The 27,839-nt window shown below is 39.5% G+C and overlaps 1 protein-coding gene and 1 long non-coding RNA gene across 2 annotated transcripts; both read right to left on the reverse strand.

The window, feature by feature from the left end:
- Nucleotides 1-393: 393 nt before the first annotated feature.
- LOC140015687 (uncharacterized) lies at nucleotides 394-3,326 on the reverse strand. Its single transcript, XR_011822316.1, has 2 exons — nucleotides 3,118-3,326; nucleotides 394-556 (listed from the first exon to the last, which is right to left on the reverse strand). It is a non-coding gene; the product is annotated as an uncharacterized lncRNA (long non-coding RNA).
- Nucleotides 3,327-22,669: 19,343 nt separating this feature from the next.
- Nucleotides 22,670-24,484, reverse strand: LOC113689287 (uncharacterized). The gene is made up of 2 exons (XM_027207080.1): nucleotides 23,617-24,484; nucleotides 22,670-23,463 (listed from the first exon to the last, which is right to left on the reverse strand). Exons 1-2 carry the CDS (start codon nucleotides 24,482-24,484, stop codon nucleotides 22,670-22,672), a joined length of 1,662 nt encoding a protein of 553 aa, XP_027062881.1.
- Between the last annotated feature and the right edge of the window lie 3,355 nt (nucleotides 24,485-27,839).

The raw sequence follows: 27,839 nt of genomic DNA on the forward strand, positions 1-27,839 counted from the left end.
ATTTATACAGTCCAAGCATAAACACAATCACACATATATACATGCCAAACACATATATACAAGCAGTCAGTCAGGTACGGCCAAAGCACGTACGTACACAAAAGATCCACCTGAGGATATGTGACGCCCCCACTTCTCCCTAAGGCGCACCAAAGGGTATCCGCGGAACGCCTGCCTAGCTCTCGCTAGGACTCAAGCAATAAACGTTCAACCTTAAAACGATACTAGATACCAAAATCAAATTAATACGAATACATATAGTGCGGAAACGTTCATGCTTAACAATATCCATCCATTACCCAACCTGTTAGCATATGGCTCTGATGCCAACTGTGACAGTTCTCATGGTTACATCACAAGGTACCTATCAGCTTGCCACCCGCACGTCGTGCGTTCATAATACAACTTAAATTTCAAAATATATATCACAGATATCCGAATGATACATTAAACTTCCAAAGTACAATCATAAAGGGGTCAAGCCAAAATACACCTGAAACCCTAAAACACAATATATCCAAAAGGAGATTTCTCCGCGTTAACTCCATTTCCAGTCCTGTTAAGGAAAACAAATCTACAGGGTGAGCAAAACGCTCGTGAGGCCAAGAACACACATGCAAGCACATTGTTCAAATAGCAATCCCAACTTTATTAAATAAAACCGTGATATTTCAATAAAGTACCATTTGAGCAGGAAAAATAAGCAGAAACAATTCAAGGATATAGTAGCTCTCAGGAGCTAAGTTCCACTCGCTCTGCCGATGTCATTCGTATACCTTCCCGTATTGACCCTCCTGTCAACCGGGTCGGTATTTCCATTTCCGTAGATCACCACTTACTTCCCTCCGTCCACCGTACACCCCAAGGGCCCACAAGTCTATTATAAGGCGATACTCTACAAGTATGCCAAGCAGGACCTCTTATTAGGTCGAGCTTATAATCTCATGGCTCGCCCAAGTTCCCGACCAAGCCCATTGCCGGCTCGAGTTCAAGGTCGGCCTATGAGTTTGGGCGTCCCCCATTCATTTGAAAGTCGAGGAGGTTCACTCCAACGACATATGTAACCATTACATAGCATTGCATTTCATTCATTCATTCAATACATTTCATTCATTCATTCAATACATTTCATTCATTCATTTGAAATCAGAACGGATGCGATAAAGTACACACCCGCCCTTATTTTTAAAATCTCTAATAATTACCACAATTAAGCAAGTATCAAAGATTCACACACTTGACACTCACCGAGCTAATCAATAAAGATTATTCGCTGGAGTTCAAGTGTCCACGGTGAGATCCTCTTGAAGGTCTCCTTGTGCGCCTGGCATTTAATAGTGGATAATTACTCAAGTATCTCAATTATCAAGCAAGATTGTACATTAGTACGATCTAAGGATTATTTTGCAAAGAGGAACCTCAATTACACGTAAATCGAGGTTCAACTTGCCTTTTATTAGGTACAATATTATTTGAGTTTTTATCATGAAAATCGTAAGCAAAACGTTTAAGAATATCAAAAGAATAAGGAGTTCTTGAAAAACTCTATTTCTTTGAAGTTGGAAAATTTTTCAGTTTTACGATAAATCTTTGAAAAATCATAACTTGCTCGGTATAAGTCAAAAATTGGAAAACTTTATACCGTTGGAAACCTCTTAGAGAGTACTATAAGTTCCTAGAAGACACTTTTCCATGAATCAAAGTGAAAAGTGGTCAAAAATGAGCTTGAAGATGCAGGGTTGGTTCACAAGGCAGAATGAAGTTGGATTTTGGCCAACTTTGAAAATTCGGCACGATTCGTACGTTGCAAACCGGCCTCTGAATTTTGCAGCTCAATTAGTGTTGCAAGTGAAGTTTATAACAAAACAAGCGGATCAAGAATCGGAGTTTCGAGCACCGAGATACGGTAGCCCGAAGTTGAGCAAATTCAAGACTGGATGAGAATTTTCCAGATTTGAACCTCTAACTTTAGTAATTCAATTGGGTATCGAAACGAACTTGAATCGGCACCAAAATTGGTAGTATTTCAATACTATATGGAAGGTATCTCTCTATCGAATTTCAGGGAAAAATACCTTCGGCAAGGTCGTTAATTAGCCAACCAAAGTTCAAGAAAAATCCTAAGGCAATCTGCCTTTGACTTTCATTTTCCAAATTTCCAATCGTTTAACCAAGAAAGTTATCCAACCATGGTTCATTTGTGAAATAAGGGTCTAAGATACATCCATGATACCTTTGGTAATGGTTTAGCATCGAAATTTCAATTAATAAGATCACTCACGGTTTTTTGTCCAAAACCAGCCCAAATATTACGTTTTTCCAAAACAGGGCAGTCCTCTTGTTTTAGTCATAACTCAATCAATTTAACTCGGAATCGAGCATGGCTTATACCGTTGGAAACTACATTCATAGGGTTAAAATACCACAGAAGAAATCATTTCCAAATTCGGCACCCATCTGGTTCAAAATCGGGCATCAAGTTGCTGCCTGTACACTTCATTCCAGATGAACAGAACAACAGGACAGCGAACTTAAAACATTTGGTTTGGCTTGCTCACAAAGAATCAGAACGTGTATTATATACCAAATTAAAGCCAGGAATGTCTAGTTTCAAACGCCACCAACGGCACATGATTCCGACATCCGAGGACAGAGTTATAGCCGAAATACCACCGCTGGTCTGAGCCATACGGGCACAGTTTCCAGATTTGCTAGTTTCCCCAAAAAAATTCATTTGCCCCACCAAACCTTATTATTTTTCAATGAAATTTTCCACACATCTAATACATCATATAAGCATCCAATTCAAGCCATTTTATCATTTAAAATTGGTCTTAAAATGGCCGAACAAAGCAGGGGTAAAATCGGAAACTTTTACTTCTTGCACCCAATGAAGTTCCTACTAATTACCCACCACTAATGCATCATTATAACCACTAAACCAACAATATAATCACCATCAATCATCACATCAGCAACAACAACCCAAGTGTGGGAATTCCAAGAGCCCACAATCACATTTTTACACCATACAAAAGCTAACCAAATGCATCCATGAACTTAACAAGGCAAGATAGCTTCCAATCTTCAAGTTTTCAAGGGTAGATCATCACTTACTTTGGGGTTGATGTTCAAGCAGAATTTCGGTCCTTTTTGCCCCAGAAAAACCGTGAGTTTTAGCTCTCTTTTGCAGCTCAAAATGCTCCTCAAGTGTCAAGCTAGGTGTGGTGCAAGTTTGGTTAAATTTGGAGGTGATTTGGGGTGGTTTTGGGTGAGATTAGTGTGCAGAAATTTTAGAACAAGGAGTTAGAGAGAGGGAGTGCTTTGGCCGGCCATGAGGAGAGAGAAGAGAGAGTGTGTTTGATCTAAGTTAGCTTCCAAGAGAAGGTGCAATGTGTGGTGCAAAATCACCCAAAAGTCAACTCTCATTAGGGGCCGTTTGGTGCGATTACGGCTCGATTTTTCGCGCGTTTGGTTCACTAGTGCACTAAACCTCCAAGGCATATATATTCATGTAAATATTATTCACTCTTAATTGTCCCGGAATAAGGGTCTAAAGTCCCTCAAATGAAGTCGCGCGTGTGAAAACGCGTATCGTCAAATTTAACGCTATAACGCGAAACTTTCAAAAAAATTCTTATAACGATTGCACTAATAACTATCACTTGAATATTTATTCATAAGATTACCTATTTTAGGACCATAGTACAAATCTCCAATATTCCAAGCTTATTGTGCTACTACGCGGATAAAATCTCCAAGTACTATTCACTATTTTTACTAAACGCGCTCTAGGAAATTAATTTTCGAAACGAATCATTTTAAAAATATAACGAAGTTATATTACCATGCATTTAGGTCTAATAAGACTAGAAAATATTCCTCGTGGCAAAAAATCCAATTAAATAATTTATTAAGCCATAAATTAGGTTTAAATAAAATAATAGTTTTTACGAGTCCTCACATGAGTCGAGTATTAACTCCTCAAATCTCCAATAAATTTGTATCCATGCGTCTTTTGGGAAACTATCCACGCGTGAGTAGTATATGCTCACTTAGAACTTATTCACCTTTAATTCTCGATTAACTTTTCTTAATCTGCTATTGTCCGTTCTTAATTTCCCCAGGATAATCATGCTCTCGAATATAATATCACCTCAAAACACTCGTGTTCACTATCTCGCACTTAAACAATCCTTCCGAAAATTGAAGTTGTTAACGGGACATTTTAAAAACACAATGAAGACATTATTCCATACGAATGGATTTAAAATGGTCGTAATAAATTATTTGGGGAAAACAGGTGGATAAATACTTAATGAAACCATTAATATTCGAAAAAAAAAAAGAAATTTTTCGGGTCTTCACAGGATAGGCCTATCAAAAGAGATTTACACATAGCTAACTCTACATCCAAAACGGTTAGCTAAGGCACTATCCCTATCCCTATATACATACAAGAGCCACCACTAGCCAAAAGAAGCCTCTAAGATCAAGGCCTAATCAGTCGCCGGGGTCTGAGACCCAGGCGATGGGGTAGACTCCTCCCCAGCCTCGGCCCCAGCATACGAGGCCTCGTCACTAGACTCCTCGAGTCCGTCGTCGCATAGGTTAAGGATCGCCTCAGCACGACCCCTGACCTTACGAGCTCGCTTAGTCTCGCGCTCGCGTGCATCTCTCAACTGATCACATAGATCATCAACTCTTTCCTCGACCTCTTGCACGTCATATTCTAGCTCTTTAATACGCGAGGCTTGCTTCTCATTGGTCGCCTTAGCCTAAGTCACCTCAGCTTCCAACGCAACAACCACAGCTTCAAGCTTAGTATTTTCCTTAGCAAACTCCTCGCGTTCCTTTGCCACCGACAAAACTAGTGTATTTGGGTAGGCAAAGTTGCTACGACACCCACACTGTCGAACGCGGCTGGCCGGGCTCCAACGGACCACGGCCCCCTTCTGCCTAAGTTGATACTTAATCGGCGGCAACGTGCTACGAGGACGATCTCCTGCCGGACGGTCACTCGGGTCACCACTGGCATCCATCCTATAACAAAGGAAAATCACATGAATAAACTTAATAGGCATAAACAATAGCATCCCCAAGTCGAGCACTTCTATTATCCCCAGGCTAATTCAAACCTAGGCTCTGATACCACCTGTGACAGCCCCACCTTCCCCTAAGGCGAACCAAAGAGGTTAGCGGACTACCTGCCCAGCTCTCGCCAGGACTAACGGTGCAGTATAAAGCGATCTATCACGTTTGAAACTTATAAAGCGCGCAACAAGGCAAAAGGGCAAAATATCCCAAAATAAAATGTCGCGCCCCACTTTTTGGTAAAAAATAAATACTTGGTTTTGTGAATTTATTGATTTTGAAAAAATGAATTTTTTGATGAAAAAATATGGGTCTAAATGGGACTTTTGAAAATGCGACGATTTGACCCAAGAAAAATAGTTCAAAAAGGGTTTTTTATATGAAAAATGGAGTCGCCACTTGGTATAGAGTTAGGGTGTACCAAGTCACCCAAAAAGTGAATTTTTAAAGGAAAAAAAGTAAAAAACCCTTTTGAACGACTCCTAGTCCACGCAAACAAAGAAAAAGGTTCGGGAGTCACATTTGACGAAGGGGAAGGCAAGGATAAAAATCCAAGGCACCCCTTCGACCTAGCCAAGGCTAGTTGCGTGATTTAACCCTTATTTTCCTAATTTTTCCTACCCAAAGTATGTATTTGCAATTTGGACAAAGACTAATGAATGAGAAATGCAATCCTAAATTCTATGATGTCTCTCGTGAGGTTTTTGGTCCCAAACCACATGAATTGTGGCGGCCAATAAAGGGAAACCTCATAGAGGTCGATTGATGCAAATGGTGACTCAAGTGCAAGTGTGCAAGTGTATGAAAAGATTCATGTATGAAATAATGTAAAAAAACAAAGTGTTTGTGTGCGAATGTGTAAAGAAAGTGCATGTGTGAATTTGTATGAAAATCAAAGTGTTTGTGTGTGCAAATGAATGAAAATAGAATAGTACATATATAAGTGAAACTTGAATTTCATTTGTGAAGTAAAGTAAATAAATGATAAAGATGTAGTGAAAAATATGGATTGAGAAATGTAAGAAAAATGTGATTAAAAGAGTATGGAAGTGATAAAAATGAAAGTATGACCCTAGGGGAATGCAACAAGTCGGGTACGGGGGTTGACTTCTAACTTTTCGACTTCGATTTTCCCTTTGATTAGAAGGCGAAACTAGCGTGCTTAGGCTATCGAGTAGCCACACTCGCTCGTTTCCCTTATCGGAAGGGGATTTTCAAGCAAATGAACCCTAACTAGCATGAGATGCAAGTCCTAAAGTGAAGGGGAAGGGGTTTGAGGAACATGCTAAATGGTAAACTAAGGAAATGCATGATATGTGGTGATCATGCACTTAATGAAAAAGGAAAGAAAAAAAAGAACCTATTGGGTCTAGCATTGGACTAGCCCATTCTATGAATTCCGACCAGCGTTGGACTAGTGGAAACGATAAAAAAAGCCACAACTAGCGTTGGACTAGTGTGGTGACGTACATTCATCCATTCCATTCATCTATACTACAAAAAGTGAGTAGACATGCGATTCACTTATAAACACATAGCACATAACACTTAGCATGCTTGACTAGATGCAAAATCCTAATAAAGCGTTTAACATATAACACATAGGCATGCAACCATTACATTTGCTAATTAAAACAAAAGGGAAAGGGAAAATGGACCAAATTACTTGCTATGCCCTATCTATTACAAGCCAAGAGGTGTACACATACCCCATAATGAATAATTTAAATAAAAGTAAAAGTAAATGAAATAAATGCAAGGAATTAAGAAAGCAAAGTAGACATGCATATTCACGTAACACGTAGGAGCACGTAAGAGAGAAGTAAAGAGGATAAAAGAAAGTTATACCTTCCCCTAATGGTAAGCAAATGAAGGAAAATGGCTTCAAAACAATAAAGGGGTCAAGGCATCAATTTAAAAGTAAAGTATAAGCAAAAACATCAAAAACCACCTAATTGCAACTTGAATGAGCTCAAAAAATGCTTAAAGACCAAGAAAACGGAATAACCCGTTCAATTTCCAAATATAGCATCTACTAAAGACCCAAAACAAGCATTACTCAAACATTCAAGTCCAAATAAATCGTTTAAGCACTTCAAAGATCTTAAAAATAAAGGAAAAGTCAAACAATGATTGAAGTTGCAATGATTTTAGGACTTAATTACAAGATACTAGAACATGCTTGGGCTCTTGTGGAACAAAAAGAAACTTAGAAGGATCAAATTGATTAAATGTTCCAATTACTTGGGCCCTAGTAAAATGAGAAGGGACTTGGGGGGACAAAGTGCTAAATTCAGAAATATTGACATGCATGCATACGTGAGGAACAAAATTTTCTGCAACAAACAAGAAACTTTCGGCAAAACAACAAGGAAGTTTCGGCAGCAACAAGAAAATCTTGGTAGGCTAAGCTAACTTATCCACAAATTCATCTATGAATCTTTAGCTAACAAAGCGTTAAACTAACTCTAATTAAAGCATGCTTAAACAATACTTAATCAAAGTAATTTCTTGCAAGTTTACAAAACCAAAAAGCTGCTGCACTTTTGTTACAAAAACCCACTCAAAGATTGGTGCATTTTCATTTTTTTTTTTCCAAACAGATTTTGGCAAAACTAACGCCAAGCTTGGACAAATTTTATCTAGCAACATCCCCACTTTGAGTCAAACAACATAACTCCCAACTTGATTCCCCAAACAAACCAAAACATATCAGGAACAAACATGCAAGTGCTAGGAAATTTTATGCCAAGAAGATTCAACATTTCTAATCTCATCAAAAATCCAGCAATGTTTAAAAATGGGTTCACAATGTTTAGAGCCGAGCATACAACTTCAAAACCAATCAAACACCACCCCTTTCTACACCTAATTCAGCTAGCGAAAAGAAATGAGCAAACCAGCTTATGTATTGTTGCGAAAAGCTAGGAAAACAGCAAATTATGAAGATGAACTGCAGCAAAAGAAAGAAAACCATCTACGACGAAAATTTCTGTTGCTATGTCGCAACTCCCTTCACATGAACCTCGCACATATAAAGCTCATCAAGCTTATGGGTTTATGAAAAATGCAGCGAAGGAAACAAAATGATAACTCACGGCTAAATGAAAGTGCAGCAAGGGAACAATTATGAAAGCTCACGTCTAAACTGGAAAAATTCTTTCTCCCTCCCTCGGATAAATTGAAACATTTCCAGCAGCTATGTGTCAACAATTTTGGCCAAATCACTGAATTATGTACTCAAAGCTATCATGCCTGACTAATAAATGAAGTTACTATCAATTCTAGTCCAAAGCAGGGTCGGTCACCAACAACATTCATCCAAAATTCCAGAATTTGCTCAACTATTTACGGATGACATGCATGCAGCAGATTTTTGGTTTCATTCAAATTTCTGGTTTACACATAGCTAAATCATCTCATGCAGGGCCTAATCATCCAGCATTTAGTTAGCTAAACACACAACTAAGCTCAGATCATCACAAAGTAACAAGTTAAAGCTGAAATTTCTAGTTCAAACTCACGGCATTTCCAATTCTTTTGAAACCCATTTCTGGTAACTCAATTCTTCATCTAAACGTACAACTCTCACATGCATGCCTCTAAACAGCTTCATCTACCCATAATCAATTAGTTCAAGTTTAGAAATTACCTCAGCTTGGAGCTTAATACACACGACTAATAGCTGCAACAATCCTCCACTCTCGGCTGTCCAGAATTGCAGTCCGCAACTCTCCCTCTCCCTGGCTCAAACTTGCGGCTGGATTGGAGGAAGTTTGACCCTCGGTTCTCTCTCTCCCTCTCTCGATTGGTCTTGAAGTGAGGCTGGAAGATAAACTAAGTCCTCACCTCTCTCTCTCTCGTCGTTATTTCCAAAGAAGCTGATCACTCACAGCTCACGGCCAAGTGCAGTTGGTGATTCTGATTTGATGAGTTGCGACTGGGAGGTGAAGTGCAGTTTGGTTGAGGTTGCAGTCGTGAAGCCGGGTGCAAATGGAGGTGCAGAATGTGTGGAGTTTTGCTCACGGTTTCTCTTTGCCTTTCCTCCAACTTACGGTCAGAACAAAACGAAAAGAAGATTGCAGCTCGCGTTCCCTCCCTTGCTCTTGGATGCTTCACGATGAAAATGAAAATGCCGTGGTTTGCGGTGTAGAAAAATAGAGGAATGGTGCCGTGATTTTGAGGATGTTTGAATGTAGAGGTCGGTTGAGTGTTGAGTTGGTATTGAATTTTGATTGGCTGCATTGTGCGGTGCTGAAGCTGCTGTCCCGGGAGTTATTTGTGCAGAGCAGAAAGGAAGTTGCGGTTTGTGGTTTGTGCAGAGCAGAAAGGAAGTTGCGGTTTGTGGTTTGTGCAGAGCAGAAAGGAAGTTGCGGTTTTTTTTTTTTAATTAATTAATTAGTTAATTAAACAACAAAAATGATAATAATAAAACAATAATAATTAATGATGAAAACAACTTAATTAACATTAGATAAAAATAAACTAAAAACAACAAAAAAAAGCAAATTTCCATTTTTCATTTTCATTTTTTTCTTTTCTTTTGTTTTCGAAATAACCTAACCAAAAAATAAATAAAGTCAAAAGATTGAATTTAAAAAGAAATAAACATATTTTGTGAACAATTTTCTTCCCTTTCCTTTTTTTCTTTTTCCAAGACAAAAATTGAATTTTAAAACAACTAAAACATATTTTCTTTTTTTTTTAGAAATTCTACATTAAAAAGACTAAAAATAATAAAAAAAATAAAACAAGTAAACGACTAAAGAAAATAAAAAGAATAACTAAGATAAACTAGCATGAACATAAATAAATAAATCGTACCAAAATTTGGTGTCTACATAAAAGAAACGAACTCCAGATTCGGCTATGAATAGTAACCGACCCGTCCGAAACCCAACCAAGCATCGAAATACATATGCAACATAACATTAGCCATTTACAAGCCACAACGGCAAGCCAAAACCATTCGCTAAGGAAGTACACATTCGATTTGCCTATCAAAAGGAAATGAACCCGTTATACATTAGGGTTTCACTTCAAGAGCAATACAAAAGACATTTACATGCTCAATTCGGCAATTGACTATCCAATCCATTCTCAAAAGTAATTATCACCCTGTAAGGAAAACAAATAACACGGAATGAGCTAAAGCCCAGTGGTATACCACCCAATAAGCAATCAAAGTCATATAAGAATGAACTTTCATTTAAAGTGCACAAATAAGCAATGAAGCAAAACGGTAAAAGGATACGGTCGGCTCTCAAGAGCCCATTTCCACGCTTGCAATCTTGATCCAACCTCATTGACTCTCCGTCAATGTTAAAAGTACCAAACCGTAGACCACCCTTTACTTCCAATCCTTCCACCTAACATACCCCAACCGGGCCCGCACTTCATTTCAGTAGTTTTTGGTAATACTCGAGTTTACCGGAACCAAGGGTCTCATTACCACAAGGTTCCCCAGTACAGTCCCCGTGGCAATTCAATCTTCACGACCAAGCCCTCGCCGGCTCGATCCAATTGACTACCAAACGGGGTTGAGCTCAGTAATGCAGTAAGGCCGTTGGACATCGTCCAAACGACATCAATTCAGTTTCCATGAAATGGAATTCACCAACCAATATATCAAGTTCAGTAATGCAATAAAACGGTAGCCAATCAATGACAATATCCAAAAGAGGTGAGGGCGGTCAAGTACACCCTCACCTTAATCAATTCCAATATGCAAGTAAGCCATCAAGGCATCACATAACATTTAACAAAGCCACATAGTAACAATTTAGTGAGTGGTATACTCACCAAGCAAGTAAGTGGTATTTCATGTACCACGATCACCAAGCCGTCGTGCACTACCTTCAAGCCCTAGAACATATAACACATACAATGAGACTCGATAACGAGTCATATAGCAACGCTAAACACAACCCCAATAGGGTTTCATATACATAAATGAGCATAATAGCAAACCAGAAATTAGAAAATGGCCTTAGTCTTGGCCCCCAAATAGAAAACTGTTTTACACTCATTATGCGGTAATGGCGTCAAATTCTCTACGGTTATCGGATGGGGGTGTAAGACCCACCGTTTCGAATCTATGAAACAGGTCTACAACAATGTAGAAGACCACTCAATCCAGTTCGTAACACAACTAGGTCAAATATGCCAAATACTAACCCAGAATTCCTAAAACAGGTTCACAAAACACAAAAAACTGTATCGGTATATCTCAGTCCATACCAGTCCAAATGCCGAAATTCCAAAGGCATATGTTAGCTAAGACACTCGGCTAAATTTCATCAGAAGACACCAACTCCAAAATCCAAACCAATTCCAGTCAAAATGGCCAATTACTATCGCAGTTTTCGCATTCTGTCCAAAGCAGAACAGCTACAGTAATTTCGTCATAACTCATTCTACATTAATCCAAATGACCTGAAATTTTACAGGAATCTCAATCACATCAATACCTACAACTTTCATGTTTTGAGAAAAGTCTAATTCGGCCTCTAACCCAGTGATCTAAAACCGGACAGAATTGGGATTTAAGAACCCTAACTTTTCAATTTTCACACCAAATCCAAAATTGATTGCATTTTCCTATCCAATACACCTCATAGAGTCATTATCAACCATTACAATTCATCATACAAGGCCACAACATCCCATTCATATTAAACCAGAAAAATTCCCAATAAAATAAAAACTTCTCCAAAACTCCTCAAATCAAGAAACAAATCATATATTTCAACACCCATGCCACCATTAAGCACAAAATAACCATCATTATCTATAGGGGAGAGGTTGAAGCATCACTTACCAAGAAACAAGAGAGAGGAGGATGTTGGACACCTTAAACCTTCAAACAAAGTTCACCAAACAACTTACTAGCTCTAGAAGGAAGAATTTTATGGAGTGAAATGGATGGAAGCAAATGTTTTTGGTTGATTTGCACCAAGTAGAAGCTTGAAAATTGAAGAAATCTCCTTCCTTTCTTGCTCAAGGTGGCCGGCCAACAAGGAGAGAAAAATGGTGATTTTTTGGTGAATTTTGGATATTTAATCCCTTGGTCAAATAAGTCAAGACAATGAATAGTAATTCTTAAAAGTTCAACCAATAAGAAAGTGACATGTGTCACTCTATTAAATGCATCCTTATCATTCTTTTCTCTCTCACATCAATCACTTTACACACCCTACTTATCTCTTAATACCCGATAAACTTTTAACAGTATCCGAAACTTAACCTTATTGACCGAATTTTTCCGAACTTTTCGCACTAGTGGGTCCCACGTCCAATATTTATTCTTAATTTTCTAAAAACTCACCAATGCTAGAAAAATCATCTTAAAACTATAATTGCTCATAAAATCCACTAAGAAAATATTTCTAAGCCAGAAAATGCAGAAAACATGCAATTAAGGGGAAAATAAATCCTAGGAAAATAATTAGGGTTTTACGGGATCTCACAAATTAAGTTTTTACCTGAGAGTAATTCAAACTCTTGTACCAAGAGGGAGATTTGGATCTCTGTGGTCGAAGCAATAGCTGATGTTGTTTTTGCTTACTGGGAAGCTTTTTCTGACATCGATTTGGGTGCCAAATGGAGAGTGGCTGTTTTTGTTTGTAAATGCAACGTTCCTGTAAGAAAAGAAGAAATAATGGACTTGCCACCATCATTTGATCCGGTTTGCCTTGAGAATCGTGTAAACATGAATCTTGTGATGCTTTTGCCTCTTTTCTGCTGCGTCTGCCTTAATCGAACTTGTAATTTTGAACCCTTTTCAATTTCTGAGGCTGTATTTACCACGTCACCGAATAGATGATTGAATCCCCTATCCTTGCACAAACCTTAGGGTTTATCATCCACTCGAATCCAATGGTGAAAGAATGATGCATGAAAATTTGTCATATATAAAAAAATCAATGATATATGCAAGATGATATCCTATGTCAGGCAAAGATGAGCAGGCAAAAGAATGTAGATAACCACAAGCAGTCGAACGCAGATAATTGAAAAAAACTAAGAGATTTACATTTTGCAAAAGAATATTTGTAAAGAAAGATACAAATTTTTGGCCAACGAATATCATATTCAAGACTTTGGATATATTTGCTTCGGAATTCAATATTGGCAGAAGTATCACAAATAGGAGGAAAAAGTCTAAATGAACCAGGTCACCAGCTGTTCCCTCTCGTGCTCGTCTGTTGAGAAAACCTGCCTTGGCGCCCTTTCGGGTTTTCATCAAAGTTGCCCCCACATTTTTCTTTTTTTTTTCTTTTTCCTTTTCTTTTCTTTTTTTTTCGAGGCGCCCTTTCGGGTTTTCACCCAAAGAACAATGAAATATCTCGACCATGATCGACTCAGAAACATGAATTAAAGATTTCTGGCATCAGTAAAATGTACTTCCCTTATGAGATTAGGCGAAGACATTACGGACATCACCTGCCAGTTGATTAGCAAATTTTCTAATAGAAATGCAGCAAGTGACGAAAGCCAGGACTTTGGGCTTTGTAATGAGGTAAGGTGGGGTGTTTTTCAAGAAAAGTTGAGGCTTGAAAGCAGATTTGATACAAGGGGTGAAATAACTTGAGATTGCACTATTTTGAAATTGTCTCCGATTTTGAAGAAACTGAAGAAAATTTGCCCCAGTCCAATCGGATTTTCTCTTTTTGCATTTTTTCATTGCTTTTTCCTCACTTTTTGCATTTTTCTTTGAAAACTAAATTTGCTCCAGTGTAGGGTTTTTTTTTTATCATCTCTTTTTTTTAAATAAATTTGCCCCAGTGTGGGGTTTGCAATTCTCAAGGGTTATCAAACGAAATTTGTCAATTCTGATGGCTCAAAGGGGACAAGTAGAGATAAAATGTTTTTTAGTGTAAAAGAAGATGGCCTGACTTGCATTTCGCCATTTGCATGAGTTTCTAAAGAAAATTTGCATGATCAAATGAAAAACTTTTTGCACATATCTGAGTTGATGGGTTGAGGGAAAGGTCGTCCATCCATTTCTGCCAAAATAAGAGCTCCGCCAGGTAATACATTTTGGACAATGAACGGCCCTTGCCAATTTGGAGCAAATTTGCCTTTAGCTTCATCTTGCATTGGCAAAATCCGCTTTAGTACTTTGTCACCTTCTTCGAATGTCCGTCGGTGGACTTTTTTATTGTAAGCCCGGGCCACACGTTTCTGATAGCACTGACCATGATAGATAGCATTGAATCGCCTTTCATCGATCAAAGTCAATTGCTCATGAGGCTGCTTGATCCAATCAACCTCTTCCAATTTAGCCTCCATGAGGATTCTTAGCGACGAAATTTCAACTTCAGCTGGTAATACAGCTTCCATTCCATATATGAGTGAATATGGCGTTGCCCCAGTCGATGTCCGAATAGAAGTCCGGTACGCCATCAATGCATAAGGCAACTTTTCATGCCAATCGCGATGCCTTTCTGTCATTTTGCGGATAATCTTCTTCAAATTCTTATTTGCGGCTTCTACAGCTCCATTCATCTGAGGCCTATAAATGGCAGAGTTGCGATGTCTGATCTTGAACTGCTCGCATAGTCCATCTACCATGTCATTGTTCAGATTCTTGGCATTATCTGTAATAAGCGTTTCGGGTACTCCAAAGCGACAGATGATGTGATCTCTCAAGAAATTGGCCACTACCTTCTTCGTGACATGTTTGAATTATTCCGCTTCAACCCATTTAGTGAAGTACTCAATTGCCACCAATATAAATCGATGTCCATTTGAAGCGGGAGGATCAATTGTACCAATTACGTCTATACCCCACATTGAACAGGGCCATGGGGCGGTCATGCTATGCAATTCAGTGGGTAGAGCGTGTATAATGTCACCGTGCATTTGACATTTTATACATTTCCGGACAAAATCTATACAATCCTGCTCCATAGTAAGCCAGAAGTATCCGGTTCTCATGATTTTCTTTGCTAGCAAATGGCCATTCATGTGAGGTCCACAAACGCCACTATGCACTTCTTTCATCATATATTGGGCTTCATCTTCATCAATGCACCTTAAAAGGTTCAAATCCGAGGTTCTTTTGTATAACACTTCACCATTTAAGAAAAATTTTGAAGCCATTCTACGCAAAAAACTCTTGTCCTTTGTATTAGCATGCAAAGGGTAAGGTCCTGTTTTGAGAAACTCCTTAAGATCATTATACCACGGAACATTGTCGGAGGACTTGTCTACAACCCAACAGTGGGCAGGCTTGTCTTGAAGTTGAATCGGAATTGACTCGATCCTCAATTCATCAGGATATTGGATCATAGAAGCTAAGGTGGCCAAAGCATCGGCAAATGCGTTTCGGGCTCGTGGAAGATGTCTGAACTCCAAATTTTGAAATTGCTTGGCCAGAGTGAACAGACTGCAATGATAGGGCAGAATTTTTGAATCTTTGGTTATCCACTGTTTCAAGGTTTGATGCACGAGCAAATCTGAATCACTGAAAGCTATCAACTCTTTGATTTCCATTTCTAAAGCCATTTTGAGACCAAAAATGCAGGCTTCATATTCGGCCATGTTGTTTGTGCAAGCAAATTGCAATTTGACAGCGGCAGGGTAATGCTTCCCTTCGGGTGAAACCAGAACAGCTCCAATTCCAACTCCGAGAGAATTCGAAGCTCCATCGAAGAAAAGCCTCCATTCAGGGCTTTGCTCACTTATATCATCTGTAGCGGCTACGAATAAAACTTTCTCATCAGGGAAATACGTATGAAGTGGTTGATAATCATCATCCCTTGGATTTTCGGCCAAATGATTAGCTATAGCTTGCCCCTTGACAGTTTTTTATGAAGTGAAAACAATATCAAACTCTGAGAGAATTATCTGCCATTTTGCCAGACGTCCAGTTAACATCGGCTTCTCCAAAAGATACTTCAAAGGATCAGATCGGGAAATAAGATAAGTGGTATGGCTCAACAGGTAGTGTCTCAACTTTTGGGCTGCCCAGGCCAATGCACAGCAGCTTTTCTCAATGAATGAATAATTAGCCTCATACTGCGTGAACTTCTTGCTTAGATAGTAGATGGCTTGCTCCTTCCTTCCAGAGTCATCATGTTGTCCAAGGACACAACCAACTGCTCCTTCAAGCACGGATAGGTACATGACTAATGGTCGACCCGGCTTCGGTGGCACCAAGACTGGTGGATGCAACAAATAATCTTTAATCTTGTCAAAAGCCGGTTGGCACTCCTCATTCCAATACAACGGTACATTCTTTCTCAATAATTTGAACAATGGCTCGCATGTGGCAGTTAGCTGGGCAATGAACCTCCCAATAAAATTGATCTTCCCTAAGAAACTTTCCACGTCCTTCTGAGTTTTCGGCACTGTCTTATCTCGAATTGCTTTGATTTTTGCTGGATCTATCTCTATGCCTTTCTTGCTGACAATGAATCCCAACAGCTTACCCGCGGGTGCTCCAAAGGCGCATTTCGCAGGATTTAGCTTCAAATTGTACTTCCGCAACCTTTCAAACAATTTCTTCAAATCAGCCAAATGGTCCTCTGCCCTCTTAGACTTGATTATGATGTCATCCACGTAGACCTCCATCTCCCGGTGGATCATATCATGAAACAAGGTGGTCATGGTCCTCTGATAGGTAGCCCCGGCATTCTTTAAACCGAAAGGCATGACTCGGTAGCAAAAGGTGCCCCAAGGAGTGATAAAAGTAGTCTTCTCCCTATCTTCTTCTGCCATCAAAATCTGGTGGTATCCAGCAAAGCAATCACAAAAAGATTCAATCTCATGCCCGGCGGTATTGTCCAGGAGAATGTGAATATTTGGCAGAGGGAAATCATCTTTAGGACTGGCCTTATTGAGATCTCTATAATCTGTCGCGCCCCATTTTTTGATAAATAAAAATAAATGGTTTAAAAATGTATTTTGTGATTGGAAAATGAATCATGATTTAAAAGAAAAATGGGTCTAAATGGGACTTTTGAAAATGCGACGATTTGACCCAAGAAAAATAGTTCAAAAAGGGTTTTTTATATGAGAAATGGAGTCGCCACTTGGTATAGAGTTAGGGTGTACCAAGTCACCCAAAAAGTGAATTTTTTAAGGAAAAAAAAGTAAGAAACCCTTTTGAACGACTCCTAGTCCACGCAAACAAAGAAAAAGGTTCGGGAGTCGCATTTGACGAAGGGGAAGGCAAGGATAAAAATCCAAGGCACCCCTTCGACCTAGCCAAGGCTAGTTGCGTTGATTTAATCAAAGATTTTCTTGTTTTAACCAAAGAATTTATTACATTTGGATGCACTACATGAATGCAAAATGAAGGAAAAATGCAAACCTAAATTCTAAAATGTCTCTTGTAAGGTTTTTGGTCCCAACCACATGAATTGTGGCGGCCAATAAAGGAAAACCTTATAGAGGTCGATTAATGCAAATGATGGCTAAAGTGCAAGTGTGCAAGTGTATAAAAAGGTGAACGTGTGAAATTGTATGAAAAATTCAAGTGTTTGTGTGCAAGTGTATGAAAAGGTGCATGTGTGAAATTGTATGAAAAATCCAAGTGTTTGTGTGCAAGTGTGTGAAAATAGAATAATAGATATATAAGGTAAAGTGGAATTCCATTTGTGAGGTGAAAATGAGCGCGTGATAGGAAAAATGTAGTGAGAAAGTATGGTTTTGAGAAATGTGAAAAAATGTGGTTAAAAGAGTATGTAGATGATAAAAGTGAAAGTATGACCCTAGAGGAATGCAACAAGTCGGGTACGGGGGGTTGACTCCTAACTTTTCGACTTCTATTTTCCCTTTGATTAGAAGGCGAAACTAGCGTGCTAAGGCTATCGAGTAGCCACACTCGCTCGTTTCCCTTATCAAGAGGGGATTTTCACGCAAATGAACCCTAACTAGCATGAGATGCAAGTCCTAAAGTGAAGGGGAAGGGGTTTGAGGATCATGCCAAATGATAAAACTAAGGAAAATGCGTGATATGTGGTGAACAAGCAAATGATATACTAACGAGGAAAATCCCTAAGGGTCTAGCGTTGGACTAGCCCATTCTATGAATTCCGACTAGCGTTGGACTAGTGGGAACGATAAAAGAAGCCACAACTAGCGTTGGACTAGTGTGGTGACGTACATTCATCCATTCCATTCATCCACACTATATAAAAAAACGAGTAGACATGCGAATCACTTATAAACACGTAGCACATAACACTTAGCATGCTTGACTAGATGCAAAATCCTAATAAAACCTTTAACATATAACACATAGGCATGCAACCATTACATTTGCTAACTAAAACAAAGGGGAAAGGGGAAATGGACCAAATTACTTGCTACGCCCTATCTATTACAAGCCAAGAGGTGTACACATACCCCATTTAAAGAATAACGTAATGAAAATAAAAAGTAAAGGACATAAGTAAAAGGAATTAAGGAAAAGCTAGGAAAGCAAAGTAAGCATGCAATTCACTTAACACGTTGGGTCACATAGGAGAGAAACAAAAGGGATAAAAGAAATTATACCGCCCCTTTGAATGGTGTCCAAATGAAAAAAAAAAAATGGCTTCAAAATAATAAAAAGGTCAAGGTACCTCAAATAGTAAAGTATAACAAAGTCACCAAATCTCTCCTAATTGCAATTTAAATGAAATCAAATAATGCATAAGTTTCAAGAAAAGGACCCACCAAGGACCCAATTACCAACTAAAGACCCAATTGCAAACCTTAGTCAACCAGTCGAATTCAATCGAAACATTTAAGCACTCCAAAGGTCCCAAGAGCCAAGAAAAGATCAAACAACCAATTTATTTAGGGAAATTAAAGAAAATAGGCAAACACGAGCTCATTCGGTCATAAAACCCCTAAAGTCATGACTTAAGTGCAATCGACCAAGCATGGTAGTTAATTGAAACAAAACAAGCCATGAAGTTGTGGAGTTAAAACTTCCAAGGACCAGATTGAGGAAATTATTCAATTGGTTGGGTCATAGCGGCATTAGTTAGAAGCCAAGGGGTCAAAGTACAATTCTTAGATATTTTCATGCATGCATACGAACAGATTTCTGAATTTCTGGTTACTATACTTCTGCCAATGTTTCTTATTGATCACCCAAACATCATACACAAAGCTTCAAACTCCACATTTATTAGCTTCTTTAACACCAATCATCATGCACAAAAACTAATCGCAAAGATGAAAATGAAACAAAGCAGAGAGTGACCATAGGATCAAACTTCTTGCTGCAAAAATTCTGTAACTAAATCATGCAAGATTACTATGGAAGCTCCTGCAAAACTCTCGGCAGCTTGCTAAGAAAATTCTGCACTAAACTAGTCACCAACTTTCATTTTTCAAGCACGGGTCTTAGCCTCAAAACACAACTTCAAATGGAAACAAACTTAACCAACATCAAAACTTTGATCTAAAACCAAAAATCTGCTGGATCTTAGCATCTAAACATACAAAGAGAAGCTCAACCCAGCAGCTGTTTCGAGAAAGAAAATGGTGAAGAAAAATGCAGATTTTCCAAAACACGACTTTGACTATATGTTTTTCACAACCCACATTACAACTTTAGGCTAAACAACTACATGATCACCACTCTCCCAGCAAACAGAAAGCCTAGAATAAGATCATGCGACAATTTCTGGAGGAATATACAAAGATGATTTAGCACTTGGGGCTGCCACGGGAAAGAAAACAGTAAACAGGAGTATGAAAGGCAACTTCCCTCATGTCAAACCAGAGTTCCAGATTTCCCTCATGAAAATGTCAAATGATAAAGCATGGTACGGGAAACATCAAGGCCAACAAAGACAATTTAAGGCTCATTCAAATGTAATGATCTAAATCCAACAAGTTCACCCATACTAAGCTGGACGGCGTGAAAAGAGATTGGAATGAGTGCATACATGTCATAACTCTCAAAGTACCATCGAACCCAAAGTTTCAAATGAAATCCAGACCAAAATAAGCTAAAGGATGGCGCAAGTTTTGTCCAGAATTTGGCTGAAGAAACACAACAAAATATTCAGGCTTCATGCCCGTGAAAACCAACTCAGCAATACCAAAAAAAATGGAAACTTTCCTTGCCTCATCCAAGAAAAATTTCGGTAACCAAAAGTATAGCACTTCATGGTATTTTATTCAAACAATCAAAACCAGGGCCCTGAACTAGATTCCCATTCAACAGCCAAGAAAAAGAAAAAGAAAACGGCTATGACAGAAAATTTTGGACTGCTAAATCGAATCCCACAACATTTAAGTGAGCAAAAGACTGCATGACACAAGAAAAACACAATAACAGCCAAAGAGAGCAACTTTGGAATGTATAATGAAACGGAATGCATGAAACATCTCTGTCCAACAATCAGGTTTCATATGAGATGAAAAATAAGCAAGAGAAAGGGTCAAAAACTACCTGGTCACCGCCTTTAGAATTGCTGCTTCAGTTTGGATTGCGATGCCAATTCTGATGGAGTAGCTACTCGATCTCCTCTCGGTCTCCCTCTTTTGTTACTTCCAACCCCCACAAAGCTACCTCTTTTCCAAAAGCTGTTGTTGATCCTTTGATCCTTCCCGTCACTCTCTCCCGTATGCTCTCTACCCAGAATTTTCTCTAGCCTTCAACCTCTCCTCAAACCCGTCGGTCTTTTCCTTTTTTTTCCTTCCAATTTTTGCAGCCGCCCACCTCTCTCAAACTTTTTTTCTCTTTGTGGCTGTCAACCTCCCCAACTCTCTCTTCAAAGCCTCACTCGAAAAACCAGCCTTTCCTCACAACCGACCTTTCTAGCTCTCTGATTTTCTCTGCTGTTTTCTCTTTCTTTTTTTCAGTTTTTCGGCCCTCTCCGATCCTCTCTCCCGTTTTCTCTCCTGTCTCCCTTTCGTAGTCCCCCTTCCTGCGGCTGATGTCTTCTTTTTCTATTTATCCTACCTCCCAAACTCCTAAACCCTTGCTTGTAAGGTGAGGATGAGGGGCAAGGACAGGCCCTCTCATCCAGCCCTCCAAAGGGCAAGCCTGGCCATCCTTTGCACGCTGCAAAAAAAATTGCAGCGTGCATGCTGCGACAATTTTTTTTTTTTTTTTTCACAAAAACAACTAATTAACAAATGCAGAAAAACATAAATGTTATTTAAATGCAGAAAAACAAAAGTGCAGAAATGCTAATTAAGATAAAACGAAATGTTATTTTTCTTTCTTTTTTTTTTTTTTTTTTTTTTTTAAAGTAGCCTAACAAAACGATAATAAAATTAAGTAAAAACAATCTAACAATCTAATAAAATAAACTAGAAAATAAACAGCAAAAATGGCAATTTTGATTTTTCGTTTCATTCATTTTTATTTTTTTCATTTTTCCAATCCAACTAAAGCCTATTTTTGAATTTTTCCTCTTTTTCCTTTTTTTTTCTTTTCTCATTTTTATGATTTTTCATTTTCATTTTCTTTCAAGAAAATATTGAATAAAAACAAAATGACTAAAATGATTTTTCTTTTCTTTCTAAAACTCTATAAACTTAAAAACTAAAAAACTAAAAACTAAAATCTAAAACTTAAAAGTGATTAAAACCTGAAATGACAAAAAAAAAATGAATAGACAAACTAAAAGGGCAAAATGAATAAAACTAAAATAAAATAACAACTAAAAATGCAAAACACGCAACAATGAACTAAATGCAAGCGGTCTAAAATAAAAATCATGAAGTAGAAGCCACATACAAATTATTCAAAATTTGGTGTCTACATAATCAACGCAAACTCGCACCTCTCCATTCTTTTTTGGAACAGGGACTGGATTCGAAAGCCAAATTGGGTAATGGAAAACAATGATAATGTTGGTTTTGAGTTGTTTTTCAATTTGCTCTTTTATTTTGAGGCTCATATCTGGTTTGAATTTTCGGGGTTTTTGCTTTACGGGTGTAAAAGTAGGGTCTGTGGGTAATTTGTGCACTACAACATCAGTTGAGATGCCAGTCATATCATCATAGGACCATGCAAAGACATCCTGGAACATAGTCAAAAATTCAAGGATCTCCTTTTTCTGCCTCTCATTCAAATGAATACTAATTTGCACCTCCTTAACCTCATCCTCAGTGCCAATGTTAACCTTTTCTGTTTCTTCCAGGTTCGGTTTTGGTTTCTCCTCATATTGTTCAAGATCCTTTGCAAAAGAATCGAATACCTTCTCATTATCACTCTCGCTTTGGAGCTCGGATTCACAGACCTCTAAGTCGTGAGTGATATAGAGATTGCCATTATCGAATTCCAGAATTGTGATATCCAAAGGGTCAAATAGTTTTATTTTTGGCCATCTGAAAGAATTAACGAATGTGGGATAATAAGCAAACAAACATACAACAAACAAATGAACAATCAATATGAATATAAACAAACGAATAAACCAAACAATATGACAAGAACAACTTGTGCATTTTCATAAAACCTTTGATTGAAAGCAAATACTAAAGAAAGCAAGCGGAAATAAATATTTACATGTGCAAAATTTAGTCAAAGGTAAAGATGCTTTCATTAGCTATTTACAGATGCAAAAGTATTTTCATGAATTCGCATGAATGACAAACCCTTTTAGGTTTACCGAAACTCCTTTCGAATGGGCAGAAACTCGGCTGTCCAATTAGAAATTGATCCTTCAGGGATGTCGGGAAACTCGGCCTCATCTGGGAAACTGTCTTCAAATGTTGCCCCAACGAACAATTGGGCCAAACTAGCTTCAATTTCGTCGACCGGGTTAAGCTCTGACATGATTACCTCGGTTGGTCGTGGAAAAGTATAATGCAGGGGTGGAATGTCAAGGGCCATTTGCCTTCCTTCTTTCTCCGCTCTCTTTCGTTCCTTCATTTCTCTAATGTCTTTAGTAGTCGGTCGGAAACCCAAACCAAATGAATCCTTTTTCTCCACAATCTCCACTGGCTTCCGAATTCCTTGCAAGTCTCGTCCCAGCCCTTTGTCAAATTCATATCCTCCGCGGATCATTTCCTTAGCCATCATGACACTGGCCTTTGATAGAGCTCGCTCCTCCTTTGTTATCCAACTGACGGAGACAATATCAGCCGTGCTATAAGGGGTCACGGTGGCATTTCGGCTACTCTCTTCTTTGCACTCAGAATCGGTAATTACAAGGCAATCCTCCTCGGCAAAGATAGGTATCAGCTTGTCATTTACTACGAATTTCAGCAATTGATGTAATGAAGAAGGCACAGCCCCAGACTTATGAATCCACGGCCTTCCAAGCAGAACATTGTAAACACTAGGAAAGTGCATGACTTGGCAGGTTATTTGAAACTGGGCAGGCCCCATCTCGACGACTAAATCCACTTCTCCTATTGGCTCTCTTTGTGCTCCATCAAAACCTCGGACTACGGTCCCTGAAGGCCTCAGCTTTATGTCTTGCAATCCTAGCTTTTCCAAGGTACTCCAAGGACAGATATTAAGCGCAGATCCATTGTCAATCAAAACCTTCGGCAGCATTTTCCCGTTGCACCTCACAACTATGTACAGGGCCTTGTTATGTCCAATGCCTTCCGCCGGCAATTCATCGTCTGAGAAAGCAATTTGCTTGGTGAATAACACATTCCCAACTACATGTGAGAAATTATCAACTGAAATGTCCTTAGGGATTCGAGCTTTAGTCAACACTTCAAGCAATGCATTCCTATGCGTGTCTGATGAAAAGAGCAAATCCAACATGGATATTTGAGCGGGCGACTTGCTTAGCTTCTCGACTATATTGTATTCACTTCTCTGGAGCCTCTTAAGAAAATCCAATGCTTCTTTCTCGGTGATTGTTGGCTTAGCAGGTGGCTCGGAATTACTTGCTTGAAATGGAATGGCAGCTTCAAATGGACTTGCATCCTTCCCCGATCTGGTGACCGCTGACACTTCTTCCTTCGCAATTAACTTTTCTCCAATCTGTATGACAGGTTCATCGTAGTTCCATGGCACTTGTTGCAGACTCAGGACAGGCTCCTGCTTCGGGAATTCGACGACTATTGGCTCCAAAACCGCCCTCTCAGCTGGCGTGAGATCCAAGATAAAAGGCTTTTCATCCTCTTCAAATGGCAATTCTATGACAAATGGTTGGTCCGTGACCCCAAACACTTCAGCTTCCCTTACTATCTTTTTGACTTGTTCCACGTACTCCGCGTCGTCCAGAATGACCCCATTGGTATTAGCGTGTTCCGGCAAGGGGTTCCTATTTACATTCGGCCCTTGTGCCTCCCTCTTTCGGATTACAATCTCCCCGGCTTCAACCATATCTTGAATTCTATGCTTTAGAGCCTTGCAATCAATGGTTGCATGTCCGGGGGCCCCTGAATGATAAGCACAGACGGCTTGTGGGTTATACCACGCGGGCATGCCATATGGATAGGTAGGAGGGGGTACCATACCAATTTTTCCCGCGGCCTTCAACTGGTCATACAATTGATCCAGAGGCCTGCCTAAATTGGTAAATGTACGGTTAGGGGATCGGTTGTAAGGTTCAGGAGGTTGAGGATGGTTGTAAATAGGTCTATTTGGGGGAGGAAATCTTGGGTTATATGGAGGGCGAGGTCGGTTTTGGGGTGAATTTGGTTGAGAAATTTGAAAAGGAGCTGAAGGTGGGTTAGGATAGCTTGGGCGAGGTCGAGGGTGGTGGATGTTAGTAGTATATACAGGGTGCGGGTTTGAATAAGAGTAAAGTGGTTGGTAGGTTGGATTGTGTTGATATCGGGGTCTAGGCGAAGGGTTTTGGTTCCAGATAAAGGTCGCATCCCCCTCCTTCTTTTTGAACTGCGGTTTTTTCACATTGCTTCCTTGCCCTTGTAAAGCATCCAACTGGGATTTGAGAGCAGAGACATTAACAATCTTCCCAGCTCTTACAAAGTCATCAAACTTCTCAAGTTTATTTACAATTGCAGCAAACGAACATCCGGTCATACGGAAAATCTCTTCAAAGTACGGCGGATCATGTGCTTTTATGAAAGTACGTATGATTTCATCCTCGGTCATCGGTGGCTCCACTTCCGCAGCTATCTTTCTCCATCTTTTGGCATATGTCTTATGATCTTCAGATGGTCGCCTCTTCATTCCTTCCAAAGTAGTCCGGGTTGGTGCCAGCTCGCAGTTATATTCGTATTGTCTGATGAAAGCGTTGGACAGATCAAGCCAGGTCTTCACCTCCTCTGGCTTTAAATTTGAGTACCAATCGAGGGCGTCCCCTTCTAGACTCTCCGGAAACAACCTCAGTGGCAAGTTCTCATCATCCACCGGCTTGTCCAACTTGTTGGTAAATAAACGCAGGTGTGCTTTAGGGTTGCTTGTTCCATCATATTTGTTGAACTTAGGGGTCTTGAACCCCACCGGCAGTTGTACGTTTGGAAACAGGCACAGATCATCGTAATCTAACACCCCTTATTTGCTTAAACCTTGGTTTTTCCGGATGAATTCATCGAAACGATCCAAACATTTAAGTAACTTCATATCAACCTGGGCAGACGACTCTCCCATTTCTGGCTTGTTTTGAAAAGTGTGCTCCGGTACCACAGGCTCTGCGGTAGTCTGATAAAAAACTGGTGGATTTAGATGCATGTTTGGATCGCCTTGAAGCTGAAATCCTTGCCCATAAGGAGGATAGAACGGAGGATTTTGAGTGTAAGCGTATTGCGGGTTGACAATTCCCTCAAACGTGGTTTGAATTGGAGGAATAACAAATGGTAACGTGGTTTGAATTGGAGGAATAACAAATGGTTCGGATTGTGGCTGTGTGGCGGGTACAGGTTCAGGTTGCACTCCGCTACTAATGAGCTCGTCAATCAACTTCTTCTGAGCGGCCATTTCAGATGCCATTTCTCCAAATTTTGTGAGTAACTCTGTCAACTGAACCCCGGGACTGGCGGCTTCCGGCTGGGTAGTTGCAACGGCCTTATCGGACGATTCTGGTTGAGTACTCATGTCTACACGATTCCTTTGGGCTTTACTTCGGGATCGCGTAATAATGGGGCTTTTCCGAAAAGCTATTTTGAAATTTTACCTGAAAATGCAAAAGACTTCTTTAGATAAACCAATCGTTACTGAATTTCTGCAATCTATTCAGAAGAGAAAAAAGAAAAAGACATGAGTTAGTAATTATTCGAACAATTCGGATGCATGTCCTATTTGGGGGGCCCTTTTTGTGCCAAGGGTAGGCCTAGCATGATGCAACACTTTTGGAATGAGACCCGTTAATCAAACCTGTTATTTGACAAACACTTTGTAAAAAAGGGAGAGATTCATTTCATTGCAGAAACCAGATACATCTGTTTACATCATATCGCGAAGGCGATTTCGTACAAGATCACCAAAGTTCCTAAGCCTATCTAGTACAGAGTCTTTACTTTCTCTAGCATATGGCATCTTGACACGTTCGGCTTGATCATATAATTCCCCACATTTCCGCTTCATCTCTTGGCGCCTTTCTCGCTCCTTCTCATATAACCTCTTGTTGTCTTCTGCCTTTTCTTTGTGTGCTTCGACGGATTTCTTCAACTGTAACACCTCCATGTCCTTGGCTTTAACGATGGCTCTCAACTTCTCAATTTCCTCATATGGCTCATGTTGCAACCCTGTGGTGGAGTCTTTTAACCAATCCTCATATTGTGAAATTATTACACCCTTCTGTTTGAGCTCCGGAAGATAATTAATGCTTTTATCATCAGATATTGTTCTCCAAGCTTCAGTGATTTGGCTCTTCATAGGGATCTCTTTTGGACATACTCCTTTATCAAAGAAAATAGTGACTTCACTGAACTCGGAAATAGACGCTGGTCCTTGAATGCGCCCTAGTTGTCTGAGAAACCTCTTCGGGGTATATGAGACGATCCCTTGAGTACCCAGCAAGAGAACACGTTCGGATGCCTTAGTGCGAAGTATCGGTTCAAAACAGTCTGTCCAATCTAATACCCACCTAATGTTGGAATCTTGTAACTTTTCCAAGTAATCCACATATTCGGATGCGTTTTTTGGCAGATCTCCTTCGTTGACTCTTTTGGGATGTGTGACTATCCAATTATATCCAACCACCGGCAAACTATTGGTAACGGATGCTTGTCTCTTAAAATGTCCCGTAGCCCATATGTATAAAACCAAGTTCGCCCCATGGAAGAACTTTTCTCCCTTTCGACAACCAGTACAAGCTAAGAAAATATCTGCGACAATGGTCGGGACTATAGAACATTGCTTACCCTGAATTCCCAAGAAAAGGTCATTCACAATTTTTGCTGATTTAAAAGCTATCTTTTGATCTTTTCGCGAAAAGAAATAGATCCCAGCCATAACTACCCCATATACTAGTGGCCTTTTGCGCTCCCATATGGCTTTGGAAGTGAACACAAAATCCGTCACATGCCTCTCGAATCCGTCGCGTGGCGCAAAACGTTCAAACAGAATATTCACGGCGACGCCCTGATCTGACCCTCGTAGCACTGACTCTTTCAATCCTATAATTTGACAAAATTCGGCCTTGTCGGAAGCAAACGGAAATACCAAGGCAGTTCCACGTGTGGGTAAACCAAGGAGGCCAGCTACTTCCTCGAGTGTTATAGTCATTTGGCTATTGCCTATTCTAAAAGCAGAACACTCTGGGTCCCACAGATGGACTAAAGCCTCAATCAAATAACTGTTGGATTTGATCTCCTTAAAGTCTCCAATTGGTCCTAAAAACTGGGCTACTTGATGCAGTTCACTAGGTAACATGAAGGTAGGCCGTTGTTGAACCTCAGTTGAC

The sequence above is a fragment of the Coffea arabica genome, chromosome 10c (genome assembly GCF_036785885.1).
Source record: "Coffea arabica cultivar ET-39 chromosome 10c, Coffea Arabica ET-39 HiFi, whole genome shotgun sequence".
NCBI classification, from domain to species: Eukaryota; Viridiplantae; Streptophyta; class Magnoliopsida; order Gentianales; family Rubiaceae; genus Coffea; species Coffea arabica.